General features: G+C 47.5%; 1 protein-coding gene across 2 annotated transcripts in view; it reads left to right on the top strand.

The window, feature by feature from the left end:
• The window catches only part of RASGRF1 (Ras protein specific guanine nucleotide releasing factor 1), a 127,020-nt gene that overhangs the window by 88,075 nt on the left and 24,901 nt on the right, over positions 1 to 14,044 (top strand). For both annotated transcript variants that reach the window (XM_029051886.2, XM_029051885.2), the window contains exons 19-20: positions 4,020 to 4,132; positions 4,867 to 4,927. In XM_029051886.2, the coding sequence (XP_028907719.1) occupies positions 4,020 to 4,132; positions 4,867 to 4,927 (174 nt within the window). The remainder of the gene's footprint in view (positions 1 to 4,019; positions 4,133 to 4,866; positions 4,928 to 14,044) is intronic.

Raw genomic sequence — 14,044 nt, 5'->3', positions numbered from 1 at the left:
TGGCTCCAGACAGTAAGCTCATTGTGGGCAGAGAATATGACTGTTTTTTGTTGTATTGTCCTCTCCCAAGTGCTTAGTACAGTGCCCTGCTCACAGTAAGTGCTCAATAAATACATTTGAATGAATGAACGAATGAATGAATGGTGGCCCAATCAATTCAAAATTCAGGCCTGGGCCAAACTCAAAATTGCTTTTCCCAGGCTCAGGACAAGCTAGCCCTAGCAGGGGTGGTGACCACTTCTCTTTCTCCTCCTCCTTCTCTTCGTTCTCCTATTCTCAGTGGTAGGGACAAGAGGTCAATCCGGCCATTCCTCTGCCTGAGCCGTCAGGATTTGGACAGAACCTCAGGACTCTAGACATCTGATTCTTTCGCTAAGGAGTCAAGGAGGAATTCAACCACTCCAGACCAAACCATCTCCTTGCTCCTGTTGAGGCTGAATCGGGTCCAGCCTAGGCACTCTCCAGACCCACCACCTGGCTGAGAGTTTCTTTTTTTAATAATGTCTGTTAAGCACTTACTATGTGCCAGGCACTGTTCTAAGCGCTGGGGTAGAAACAATGTAATCAGTTCGGACTCGGTCCCTGTCCCACTTGGGGCTCACGGTCTCATTCCCCATTTTACAGATGAGGTAACTGAGGCACAGAGAAGTTAAGTGGCTTGCACAAGATCACACAGCAGGCAAGTGGCGGAGCCAGGACTAGAACCCAAGTCCTTCTGATCCCCAGGCTGGGGCTTTATCTACTAGGCCACACTGCACACTTTTACCCTCTCTGTCTCTCTATCTCTCTCTTTCTCTCTCCAATAAGGGCTTGGGGCTCAGCCTTCGAACTTCACCCTCAGACTCTTTTGATTGGAGGCTGGGCCCCTAGGCCAGCCCCATGACCTCTCTAGCTGACAGAATTCCCACCTTCCTGGCTCCCAGCCCCAAAGCCATTCCCTTGGGCGTTGACCTGGGAGAGAGGAGGAAATGGAATGGAATTGTTGGAATCTTGTATTTTATAATTATTAGTGGTAGTATTATATCTGTTAAGCATTCAGTTGTATTTATTGAGCACTTACTGTGTGCAGAGCACTGTACTAAGCACTTGGGAGAGTACAATGCAACAATAAACAGACACATTCCCTGCCCATAATGAACACAGCAGGCCTGTGGCTGAACCAGGATTAGAACCCAGGTCCTTCTGACTCCCAGGCCCATGCTCTATAATAATAATAATAATAATAATAACAATGGTACTTGTAAGTGCTTGCTTTGTGTCAAGCACTATTCTAAGCATTGGGGTAAATACAAGCTAATCAAGTTGGACACAGTCCATGTGCCACGTGGGACTCACAGTCTTCATCCCCATATTTCAGATGAGGGAATTGAGGCACAGAGAAGTTAAATGACTTGCTCAAGGTCACACAGCAGACAAGTGGTGGAGCAGGAATTAGAAACCAGATCCTTCTGTTTCCCAGGCCCGGGCTCTACTACTAGGCCACATTTCTTCTCCCTGTCACTGCATAGACCATTGGCCCAGTTGGAAGAGTGGGCCATTTGGCAACAACTTCTCCTTCTACCTGATAATTCTATTATTATTATTCTATTATAATAGAAAAGCCATTTTGCATTTCCATAACAGTATAGTGATAATACCTTGAATTTTCCCAGCAGTTTTCTCTTCCCAAAGTGGTTTAACATCAGTTATCTCACTCATCTCCACAACATTCCTGGGAGGCTTGAAGAGGTATGTTTTTGACCTGATTTACAGATGAGAAAACTGAGGCATGGAGCAGTTAAATCCCACACCACATTAAAACCCAGTACCTTATGACTCCCAGGCCTGTGCTCTATCCACTCAGCTCTGCCACATTTCTGTTGTGTGACCTTGGGACAGTCATTTCACTTCTCTGTGCCTCATTTTCCTCAACTGTAAAACGGGGATTAAGACTGAGTCCCATATGGGACAGGGACTGTGTCCAAACTGATTAGCTCATATCTACCCCAGCACTTAGAAGAGGGCTTGGCACAAAGTAAGTGCTTAACATGTACCATAATTATTATCATTATTATGATTAGAACCCAGGTGCATTCAGTTGTATTTAGTGAGACTTACTGTGTCCAGAGCACTGTACAGTACAACAATAAACAGTGACATTCCCTGCCCACAATAATCTTACACTCAAGTCTCCAGACTCCCAACCCCGTGCTCTTTCAACTGCCTCATCCAAAGATCTCTAAAGACTTTACGTTTAATATTCCTCCTGACGCCTCTGCGGAGCAGGGTGATTCCCTTCCCATATTTCAGAAGGGGTTAGGGTGCCAGGAAACAGTGTGGCCTAATGGAAAGAGCACAGTGCTGAGAGTCAGAGGACCTCGGTTCTAATCCCAGATCCTCCACTTACCTGCTGTTTGACCTTGGGAAAGTCAGTTAACTTCTCTGGCCCTCCATTCCCTCATTTGCAAAATGGGGATTTAATCTTGTTCTTCCTCTTGTTTAGACTGTTAGCCGTATTTGGGACCTGATGATCTGGTATCTACCCCAGTGCTTAGTACAGTGCTTGGCATAAAGAAAGCGCTTAATAAATACAATCATCATTGTAATCAGTGTGGACTTGGGCTATAGTTAGGATATGGTTATCTCCCTTTTATTTTTCCTTTTCTTTTTTTTTAATGGTACCAGGTAAGCATTTGTCATATGCCAGGAACTGTGTTAAGCTCTGGGGTAGATACAAGTTAATCAAGTTGGACACAGTATATGTTCCACACAGGGCTCACAGTCTTAATCCCCATTTTACAGTTACAGAGGCAATTTAGAGACAGAGAACTTAAGTCAGTTGCCCAGGGTCTTTGGCTCTGTTAATTCCCCATTAGACTGTGAACTCCATGTGGAACAGAGACTGTGTCTGATCTGATTGAATTGTATCTGTCCAACCACTTAACACAGTGCTTGGCACATAGTAAGTGCAGCTAGTTGGAGCTTCGTATGATGTATGTGTATGAGGTCCTGTGACTTATGTCCTTGTCTGCTCTCCGAGACCCACCAAACAGTCAATCCATAAATCATATTTACTGAGCGCTTACTATGTGCAGAGCACTGTACTAAGCACTTGGGAGAATACAATACAGAGGAATTAGCAGACACCTTCCCTGTCTATTCCAAGCTAAACGGAAGAGGATTTTCATGCAGACATGTATTTCTCTCAACTTAGCTATGCCTGGGGCAGTGTGAAAGCTAGAACAAATCAGTTTGGTCAAGCGCTTAATTTAGGTGTTATTATTTTTGAAAAGCTATTTCCCATCTTTTTCCCTAGCCCAAGCTCTCAGGCAGCCACGTGGTCTAGTCACATTGTATCCAGTTCATAGTAGCCAGATGGACCTCTTGACCCTGGCAATCATGAACCTCAGTGGCTTTAAATAACACCTGTAATCTTCAACTTCAGTATTTGCTATTGTGATCGTCTCCAATTTTTCTACCTAGTGAAGAGAGCATGGGCCTGGGAGTCAGAAGGATCTGGATTTTAATCCGCTTCGTCATTTGTCTGCTGACCAATCACTTAACTTCTCTGGGCCTCAGTGATCTCATCTGTAAAATGGGAATTGAGACTGTGGGCCCCATGTGGGACATGGACTGTGTTCAACCTTATTAGCTTGTATCTACCCCAGCACTTAGAATAGTGTTTGGCATTTTAGTCAGCACTTAATAAGTACCTTTATTATTAGTATTATTATTATCTTGTATCTACCTCAGCACTTCATACAGTGCCTGGCACGTTGTAAGTGCTAAACAAATACCACAAAGAAAAAATATTCCAATTTTGACCACAATCATGACTGAGACATCTATAGGCCTCCCATGTTGGATCCTGGCTGAATTTCCTAATCCCCTATTTTATTTGAATGGTTCTAAATACAGGACAGCTTATTCTGATCCTAATTTGGGGAGAGACAACTGAGCGGCCCCGATTTAGGTTCTTGAGGCAAAAGCCTGTTAGGGTCAGAAACCAGCGAAATCATCTCCTCTGACTATCTGAACAGGATTTTGAAACCAATGATGAACTCAAGTTCAAAGTCATCAGTTTCCTGGAAGAAGTGATTCATGACCCGGAGCTGTTGACCCAGGAGAGAAAAGCAGCCGCCAACATCATAAGGTAAATGTGTGCTTGGGGAGGGGCAGAACACCCCCAGTTTGCAGCAGGAGTAGGGAGAAGGTCTCCTCAGTGACTGGAACCAGCTTAAGCTCTTATCAGTTACGGAGACCAGCATGGGGCCTGGGACCAAGTTTCTGAGAGCTGCTTCTGGGGACAGGGGAATGGCCATTTAGAGACTGACCAGTTTGTAGATTCCCCAGTCCTGCCCAGCCAGGACTCCCATAGCAATGGGGTAAGTGGGAAAGCTCACCCAAACTTTGGTAGTCCAAACTGCCTCCATCCTACACACCCCCAGCTAGCTCGTAACTACATTCTGTCCACCTCTCTGGAATATAGGGGGTGGTCCAGTAGTGTTGGGAGGGGAGGCGTGGTGGCAGGGATTTGGGACCTTTCCTCCTGTTCCCCAACTTCCACCGGGCCTGAGATAGGCCATCCTGTCTGAGCTACTCCCTGTCCTCCTCTGGAATATAAGGGACCTGATCATGTTGGGAGGGGAGGTGTGGCACTCGTAGAGTCAGGGATTTGGGGTGTTCCCTCTTGTTCCCCAAGTTCCACCGGGCCCGAGCTAGGCCATCCTGTCTGAGTGCTTCCCCACCCCCCACAGTCCCTGGACAGCAGCTCGGTGAGTGTCCCGGCAAGCCCCCAAAACCGAGAACGTGATCCTCCCCTACCATCCTGCCCCGCAACACACATGTACCATGTCTTCTGCTCACTGCCCGTCTCCGCTCCCCCAGGACTCTGACCCAGGATGACCCCGGAGACAATCAGATCACGCTGGAGGAGGTCTTGCAGATGGTAAATATTGTTTTCAGGATGGGATGTTCCTGAAACCCTGCATTCCTCTTCCATAACCCCACCCCAACTCTCCCAAAGCCCCCCATTCATTGGCCATTCATTCATTCATTCATTCGATTGTATTTATTGAGCGTTTACTGTGTGCAGAGCACTGACTAAGCACTTGGGAGAGGACAATACAACAATAAACAGAAACATTCCCTGCCCACAACAAGCTTACGCTCTAGAGGGGGAGAAAGATATTAATATAAATAAATAAATTACTGCTATGGACATAAGTGCTGTGGGTCTGGGAAGGGGGATGAATAAAGGGAGCAAGTCAAGGTGATGCAGAAAGGAGTGGGAGAAGAGGAAAGGAGGACATAGGGAAGACCTTCTGGAGACGTACCTTCAATAAGGCTCTGAAAAGGGGGAGAGTAATTTCCAGTCAGATATGTGAAGGGAAGTCTTTCCAGGCCAGAGGCAGGACATAGGTGATGTGAGTCAGTGGCAAGATAGATGAGATTGAGGTACACTGAGAAGGTTAGCATTAGCGGTGCAAAATGTGTGGTCTGCGTTGTAGTAGGAGAGTAGCTAGGTGAGGTAGTTGGGGCCAAGATGACTGAGTGCTCTGAAGCCAATGGTGAGGAGTTTTTGTTTGATGAGGAGATGGTTGGGCAACCATTGGAGTTTCTTGAGGAGAGGGGTGACACGTCCTGAACGTTTTTGTCGAAAAATGATCTGGGCAGCAGAGTGAAGCCTGGACTGGAAAGAGACAGGAGGTTAGGAGGTCAGCAAAGAGGTTGATATAGGCTTGGGGGTGCCGAGGACCCCAGGCATCGCTGGCCACCTGAAAATGGAACCGGGGTGATCAAGTGTCAATAATTATGGTTTTTATTAAGGGCTTACCGGGCGTCAAACACTAGTCTAAAAGTTGGGGTAGTTAATAGTAATAATAATAATAATAATAATGTTGGTATTTGTTAAGCGCTTACTATGTGCACAGCACTGTTCTAAGCGCTGGGGGAGATACGGGGTCATCAGCTTGTCCCACATGAGGCTCACAGTTAATCCCCATTTTACAGATGAGGGAACTGAAGCACAGAGAAGTTAAGTGACTTGCCCACAGTCACACAGCTGACAAGTGGCAGAGCCAGAATTTAAACCCATGACCTCTAACTCCCAAGCCCGTGCTCTTTCCCCTGAGCCATGCTGCTTCTCCTAAGTTACAAAGCTGCTTCTCCTAGTTACAAATTAATTAGGTCTTACGCTGTCCCTGTCTTACACTGGGCTCAAGGTCTGAGTAGAAGGGAATTCCCTTTTCGAATCGAATTCCCATTTTCGATGAGCTAACTGAAGCACAGAAATTCATTCATTCTTTCATTCAATTATATTTATTGAGCGCTCACTGTGTGCAGAGCACTGTACTAAGTGCTTGGAATGTACAGTTTGGCAGAGGTATTAAGTGACTCGCCCAAGGTCACAAAACAGGCAAATGGCAGAGCTGGGATTAGAACCCAGGCCCTCTGGCTCCGGGGTCCATGCTCTAGCCACTAGACCACTCTGACAAGAGGGCTAGTGGCAATCAGCCCAAGCCGCTTCTGCCTACAGCAAAATGGGAAAGAGTAGCTTCTCAGCACAAAGAGATTGAAGGGTTTGGGAGTCTAGTGAACAGTGAGGGGACAGGATTGAAGGTGAGCTATATATCAAAAACTCTTTTCAGAGCAAACAAGCTAGACCTCCTGGCTAGATGACTGTAGTGGCTGGTCAATCTTCTGGTTAAAGGCTCCAAACTCCCCACTGAACAGTTGCTATCCAAACCCCTATGGGAGAATCAGTATGGCCTAGAGGATAGAACATGGGCCTGGAAGTCAGAGGACCTGGTTTCTAATCCCGCCTCTGCCATTTGTCTACTGGGGAACCTTGGATAAGTCACTTAAGTTCTCTGTGCCTCAGTTATCTCGTCTGTAACATGGAGATTAAGACTGTGAACTCTATGTGGGACAGGGACAGTGTCCAACCTGAATACCTTATATTCATTCAATAGTATTTATTGAGTGCTTACTATGTGCAGAGCACTGTACTAAGCGCTTGGGATGAACAAGTCGGCAACAGATAGAGACAGTCCCTGCCGTTTGACGGGCTTACAGTCTAATCGGGGGAGACGGACAGACGAGAACAATGGCACTAAACAGCGTCAAGGGGAAGAACATCTCGTAAAAACAATGGCAAATAAATAGAATCAAGGCGATGTACAATTCATTAACAAAATAAATAGGGTAACGAAAATATATACAGTTGAGCAGACAAGTACAGTGCTGTGGGGATGGGAAGGGAGAGGTGGAGGAGCAGAGGGAAAAGGGAAAAATGAGGCTTTAGCTGCGGAGAGGTAAAGGGGGGATGGCAGAGGGAGTAGAGGGGGAAGAGGAGCTCAGTCTGGGAACGCCTCTAGGAGGAGGTGATTTTTAAGTAAGGTTTTGAAGAGGGAAAGAGAATCAGTTTGGCGGAGGTGAGGAGGGAGGGCGTTCCAGGACCGCGGGAGGACGTGACCCAGGGGTCGACGGCGGGATAGGCGAGACCGAGGGACGGCGAGGAGGTGGGCGGCAGAGGAGCGGAGCGTGCGGGGTGGGCGGTAGAAAGAGAGAAGGGAGGAGAGGTAGGAAGGGGCAAGGTGATGGAGAGCCTTGAAGCCTAGAGTGAGGAGTTTTTGTTTGGAGCGGAGGTCGATAGGCAACCACTGGAGTTGTTTAAGAAGGGGAGTGACATGCCCAGATCGTTTCTGCAGGAAGATGAGCCGGGCAGCGGAGTGAAGAATAGACCGGAGCGGGGCGAGAGAGGAGGAAGGGAGGTCAGAGAGAAGGCTGACACAGTAGTCTAGCCGGGATATAACGAGAGCCCATAACAGTAAGGTAGCCGTTTGGGTGGAGAGGAAAGGGCGGATCTTGGCGATATTGTAGAGGTGAAACCGGCAGGTCTTGGTAACGGATAGGATGTGTGGGGTGAACGAGAGGGACGAGTCAAGGATGACACCGAGATCGCGGGCCTGAGAGACGGGAAGGATGGTCGTGCCATCCACAGTGATAGAGAAGTCTGGGAGAGGACCGGGTTTGGGAGGGAAGATGAGGAGCTCAGTCTTGCTCATGTTGAGTTTTAGGTGGCGGGCCGACATCCAGGTGGAGACGTCCCGGAGGCAGGAGGAGATGCGAGCCCGAAGGGAGGGGGAGAGGACAGGGGCGGAGATGTAGATCTGCGTGTCATCTGTGTAGAGATGGTAGTCAAGGCCGTGAGAGCGGATGAGTTCACCGAGGGAGTGAGTGTAAATGGAGAACAGAAGAGGGCCAAGAACTGACCCTTGAGGAACTCCAACAGTTAAAGGATGGGAGGGGGAGGAGGCTCCAGCGTAGGAGACCGAGAATGATCGGCCAGAGAGGTAAGAGGAGAACCAGGAGAGGACAGAGTCCGTGAAGCCAAGGTGAGATAAGGTATGGAGGAGGAGGGGATGGTCGACAGTGTCAAAGGCAGCAGAGAGGTCAAGGAGGATCAGAATGGAGTAGGAGCCATTGGATTTGGCAAGAAGGAGGTCATGGGTGACCTTAGAGAGAGCAGTCTCAGTAGAGTGGAGAGGACGGAAGCCAGATTGGAGGGGGTCTAGGAGAGAATGGGAGTTAAGGAATTCTAGGCATCGATTGTAGACGACTCGTTCTAAGATTTTGGAAAGGAAGGGTAGTAGGGAGATAGGACGATAACTGGAGGGGGAAGTGGGGTCAAGAGCGGGTTTTTTTAGGATGGGGGAGACGTGGGCATGTTTGAAGGCAGAGGGGAAGGAGCCCTTGGAGATTGAGTGGTTAAAAATAGAAGTTAAGGAAGGGAGGAGGGCAGGGGCGATGGTTTTAAGAAGGTGAGAGGGAATGGGGTCCGAGGCGCAGGTGGAGGGGGTGGCACTTGCGAGGAGGGAGGAGATCTCCTCTGAGGATACTGCAGGGAAGGATGGGAAAGTAGGGGAGGGGGTTGTTGGGGGGGAGGGGAGAGGCAGAGGGGTGACTTTGGGGAGCTCAGACCTGATCGTATTGATTATATCTACCCCAGGACTTAATACAATGCCTGGATCATAGTTAAGTGCTTAATAAATACCATTTTAAAAAAATGTTGGGGTTATTCACCTCTTCTTTGGCCTAGAAATCCAAATTGAGCTGGAAGATTTCTATCGTCTCTTGAGACTACGGCCCAGATGGATCTGCCTCATGGCAGCTCATCTGTAAACTTCTCATCAATCAATCAATCAATCAATGGTATCTATTGAGTGCTTACTGTGTGTAGAGCACTGTATTAAGCTCTTGGGAGAGTACAGTACAACAGCGTTGGCAGACACATTCCCTGCCCACAAGGAGCAGACAGTCTAGAGATGAGCTTGCAGTGTTTCTCGTGAGCAGAAGCATTTCTAGCCCTTCCCTCGCTTCCAAGGCAGAGAAAGGAAGGAGCTTCAGGCGGTGAGCCCAATTAGCCTGGTCCGGGGAAAGTTCCAATGTTTTTTCTAATTTGTGCCCCACCTGATTGCTTTCTGTCCAACCCTAATCTCTTTTAGCACCTGGAACTGCAATTCTAGGCCTGTACACTGTAAACACACGGTGGGCCGGGAATGGGTCTGCTATATATTGTTATATTGTACTCTCCCAAGCATTTAGTACGGTGCTTTGCACACAGTAAGTACTCAGTAAATACCACTGACTGATTGAATGATTTAGAAGTTCTAACAAGACAGATTCGGCAGGCAGCTAAGTCTCAAGTAGAATAGAAATCTACCAACTGTGCTGTATTGCACTCCCCCAAGCAGTTAGTACAGTGCTCTGCACACTGGAAGTGTTCAATAATTATGATGGATTGATCAATTGATTGATAGGCCTACTGGGCTTTATTCCCAGTCAATCAATTGTAATTATTGAGCTGCCTTCTGGGGGTTGATCACCAGACTAGGTGCTGCATACCCCCCGTCTCTATGTCCTCATTGCCCCCACTCTCCTTTTGAGTCCCCCAGTGCCCTAGGTTGGCACTGTCTCCCACTTCCCAGCCCGCCACCCCTTCTCACCAGACCTCACAATGATAACAATAATAATAATAATAAATGGCATTAGTTATACTCCTAATATGTGCCAGGCACCATACCCGGCACTGAGGTAGATACAAGCAAATCGGTTGGACACGGTCCCTGTCTCATTTGGGACTCCCAATCTTAATTCCCATTTTACAGATGAGGTAATTGAGGCACAGAGAAGTGAAGTGAATTGCCCAAGGTCACACAGCAGATAAATGGCAGAGCTGGGATTAGAACCCAGGTCCTCCTGAATCCCAGGCCTGGGGTCTATCCACTAGGCCACATGATTATGGAGCACTGCCTTAAACAGTGGGGATGGAGCCACCCTCTCTTTGAATGGCCACCATCTGCTCTGACCCTCCCCCTTGCTTTATCCACAATTCCTCTTCCCGCAGCTGGGAAAAACACTACATATCCCACCCGCCTCACTCTCAGCTTCCGGTTTTCCCTGTGAACAGCGACGAACACCGGCCAAGGCCAGGAAAGCTTAGACAGATCCACGGACCAGCAGCTCAGGCTAGGTCAGGGTTGGAGAGGCGACAGTTGGTGGGGTTGGATGGTCTATCCAACATCCGTCCATCCATCAATCAATCGATGGTATTTCTTGAACGCTTACTATACGCAGAGCATGGTACTAAGTAGTGGAGAAGCAGCGTGGCTCAGTGGAAAGAGCATGGGCTTTGGAGTCAGGGCTCATGAGTTAGAATCCCAGCTCTGCCACTTGTCGGCTGTGTGACTGTGGGCAAGTCACTTCACTTCTCTGTGCCTCAGTTACCTCATCTGTAAAATGGGGATTAAGACTGTGAGCCCCACGTGGGACGTCCTGATTCCCCTGTGTCTACCCCAGCGCTTAGAACAGTGCTCGGCACATAGTAAGCGCTTAGCAAATACCAACATTATTATTAGTTGGGAGAAGTACGATATAACGGATCAGTTAACGCATTCCCTGCCTATAACGAGCTTATATCCTTGGCACTTCTGTACATACCTGTAATTTATTTATTTATATTGATGCCTGTTTCCCCCTGTAGACTATAAGCTCATTGTGGGCAGGGACTGTGTCTACTACATTGCTATATTGTACTCTCCCAAGCACTTAGTAGAGTGTTCTGCATGCACAACACCTCTGGACATATCCATGATTAATTTCTATTAATGTCTGTCTCCTCTTCTAGACTGTAAACTCGCTGTGGGCAGGGACTATTCCTACTACATCGTTTTATTGTACTCTCCCAAGTGCTTAGTACAGTGTTCTGCATACAGTAAACTATTAATTGACCCCTAACCGTGAGGATGGCATCTAGGGGAGCAACGACCACATCTGTTCCCCCAAGCATCTCGGTGCTGTTGTCAGGGTCAGAGTTTTGGGCTGACTCATCTAATCCAGGATGGCACTGCTGACGGGTATATGGTCTGGGGAAATTGCCACTGATCAGGGTCATTGCAAAATGATCAGATTCCCCTCCCTTCCCCAGTTGAACCAAGATTCTTTTCCCAGATTATTCTCCCTATGTCCAGTCTGAAGGGCTCTAGAAATCCCATGTTCTTTGCCTTTCTCTTTCATTATTATCATCATTATTATAATTATTAATAAGCACTTACTATGGGCCAAGCACTGTTCTAAGTTCTGGAGTAGATACGTGTTTTTCGGTCATTCCTCTGTCACGCAAGCCCACTTCTTTGCCATCGCCCTTCTTCTTTCCCCCTTCCCTTTCTCCTCATTCCCCACTCCACTGCCTCTCTTCCTTCCCAGCTCACTGGTTTTGCAGCTCTGCTTTGAACAGACTCCCCCTCTCCTTCCCCACCCCCACCCCACTTCCTCCACACACCTCTTCCCCTCCATCTCTTGGACTCTCTGCTAAACCCAGGTCAGAGTTTCCTGTAACTTTCCTCACCAGGTATGTGGGAGAAGGGAAATGGAGAACATTTCTCTCAGCCAAAATGCGTTCAGATGGACAAACACCCCACAGCGCGTGTTCATTAGGGAACAGATGGTCCATCGCTTTTGGCATTCACCATGCTGGCACGGCTCTTTGGGAATACTTCTCCCTTGCCAACATGCAGTTTGAAGCACCAGCCTCTTGTGCCTTTAGTGGAAATCCGGCTGGTCTCTCAGGACGCAATGTTCACTGAAAAATAAAAGCTCTCCTCCCTATCGCCAAAAATCACTTTTTACTCCAGTGGGTACTTGAGAGGAGTTTGCCCGTAAAAATCACAGTGAGCACACAAATTGCCTCTGTTTGGAAAGAAACAGATTTCTCCTGAGTCTCTTCAGCCTCCCTGTGGCACTGTTAGAATTAACCTTCCCGGACACTTTTTTTAAAATCATATGTGTTAAGCCCGTACTACGTGTCAGGCACTGTTCTAACTGTTTAGGTAAATACAAGTTAACCAGTTTGGACGCAGTCCCTGCCACACATGGGACTCACAGTCTTAATCCCCATTTTACGGATGAAGGAACTGAGGCCCAGAGACGTGAAGTGACTTACCCAAGGTCACATAGCAGACAAGTGGTGAAGCCGGTATTAAAACCAGGTCCCTCTGACTCCCAGGCCTAGGCTCTAGCCACTAGACCATGCTGCTTGTGGATGTTTCGAGCCTTTGGTATTTAAATGGTATTTGTAAAAATACTATGTTTCAAGCACTTTTCTAAGCTCTGGGGTAAATAGAAGTTTATCAGATTGGTAATAAATTGTGAGCCCCATGTGGGACAGGCTCTCAGAGGGAGCAGAATTTAATCTGCATGTGACAGATGAGGTAACTGAGACAGAGAGAAGTTAAGGGACTTGCCCAAGATCACACAGCAAGTGATTGGCAGAGCCGGTATTAGAACCCAGGTTCTATGACACCCAGACCCGTGCTCTTTCCATTGAGACAAACTACTTCTCATTGTTCTTCTTCACCCCAATTCACAATAAATGATGTCTCTCTTACAGTGGAATCAGGGTTCCCAGAGGTAAGGCCCCAAAAGGGATTCTTTTGGTGCCATTGTTTCATGTAAGAAAGGGCCCCAAGAACTTGGGGTGAATTCAGATTCCTATTGATTCTGCACAAAATTAAATAATACTAGCCTCATTAAGCTTTCCCCAGAACTGGCCACTTTAAATAATAATAATAATAATGTTGGTATTTGTTAAGCGCTTACTATGTGCCGAGCACTGTTCTAAGCGCTGGGGGAGACACAGGGTAATCAGGTTGTCTCACCTGAGGCTCACAGTTAATCTCCATTTTACAGATGAGGCACAGAGAAGTGAAGTGACTTGCCCACAGTCACACAGCTGACAAGTGGTGGAGCCGGGATTCGAACTCATGACCACTGACTCCCAAGCCTGGGCTCTTTCCACTGAGCCACACTGCTTCTCTATCTTCAGAACCAAATATATTTGCCAAGAGCGGCCTCCTGGGTGCTGAGAAGCTCTTTACTGACCTTTGACCTTATGGAACTACGAACCCTGCATTGTCCCAAGCTGGGTGAGGCCCCTCCCGCTCTGGTGACGTCCTGTACAAGACTGCTTTCACTGTCTTGTTTCTTAACAAATCATTCTAGGGTTTCCAAAGTAAAGAATCTAAATAGTAAAGGGTTTTTTCTCCAAAACCAGGTCAGCTTCTATACCAAAACCTGGATATGAGGAGCAGCGTGGCTCAGTGGAAAGAGCACGAGCTTTGGAGTCAGAGGTCATGAGTTCGAATCCCGGCTCCGCCACTTGTCAGCTGTATAACTGTGGGCAAGTCACTTCACTTCTCTGTGCCTCAGTTACCTCATCTGTAAAATGGGGATTAAGACTTTCATTCATTCATTCAATAGTATTTATTGAGCGCTTACTATGTGCAGAGCACTGGACTAAGCGCTTGGGATGAACAAGTCGGCAACAGATAGAGACAGTCCCTGCCGTTTGACGGGCTTACAGTCTAATCGGGGGAGACGGACAGACAAGAACAATGGCAATAAACAGCGTCAAGGGGAAGAACATCTCGTAAAAACAATGGCAACTAAATAGAATCAAGGCGATGTACAATTCATTAACAAAATAAATAGGGTAACGAAAATA

This window comes from Ornithorhynchus anatinus, chromosome X1, assembly GCF_004115215.2.
Source record: "Ornithorhynchus anatinus isolate Pmale09 chromosome X1, mOrnAna1.pri.v4, whole genome shotgun sequence".
Lineage (NCBI taxonomy): Eukaryota > Metazoa > Chordata > Mammalia > Monotremata > Ornithorhynchidae > Ornithorhynchus > Ornithorhynchus anatinus.
This window is presented reverse-complemented; position numbering and strand designations above follow the sequence as displayed.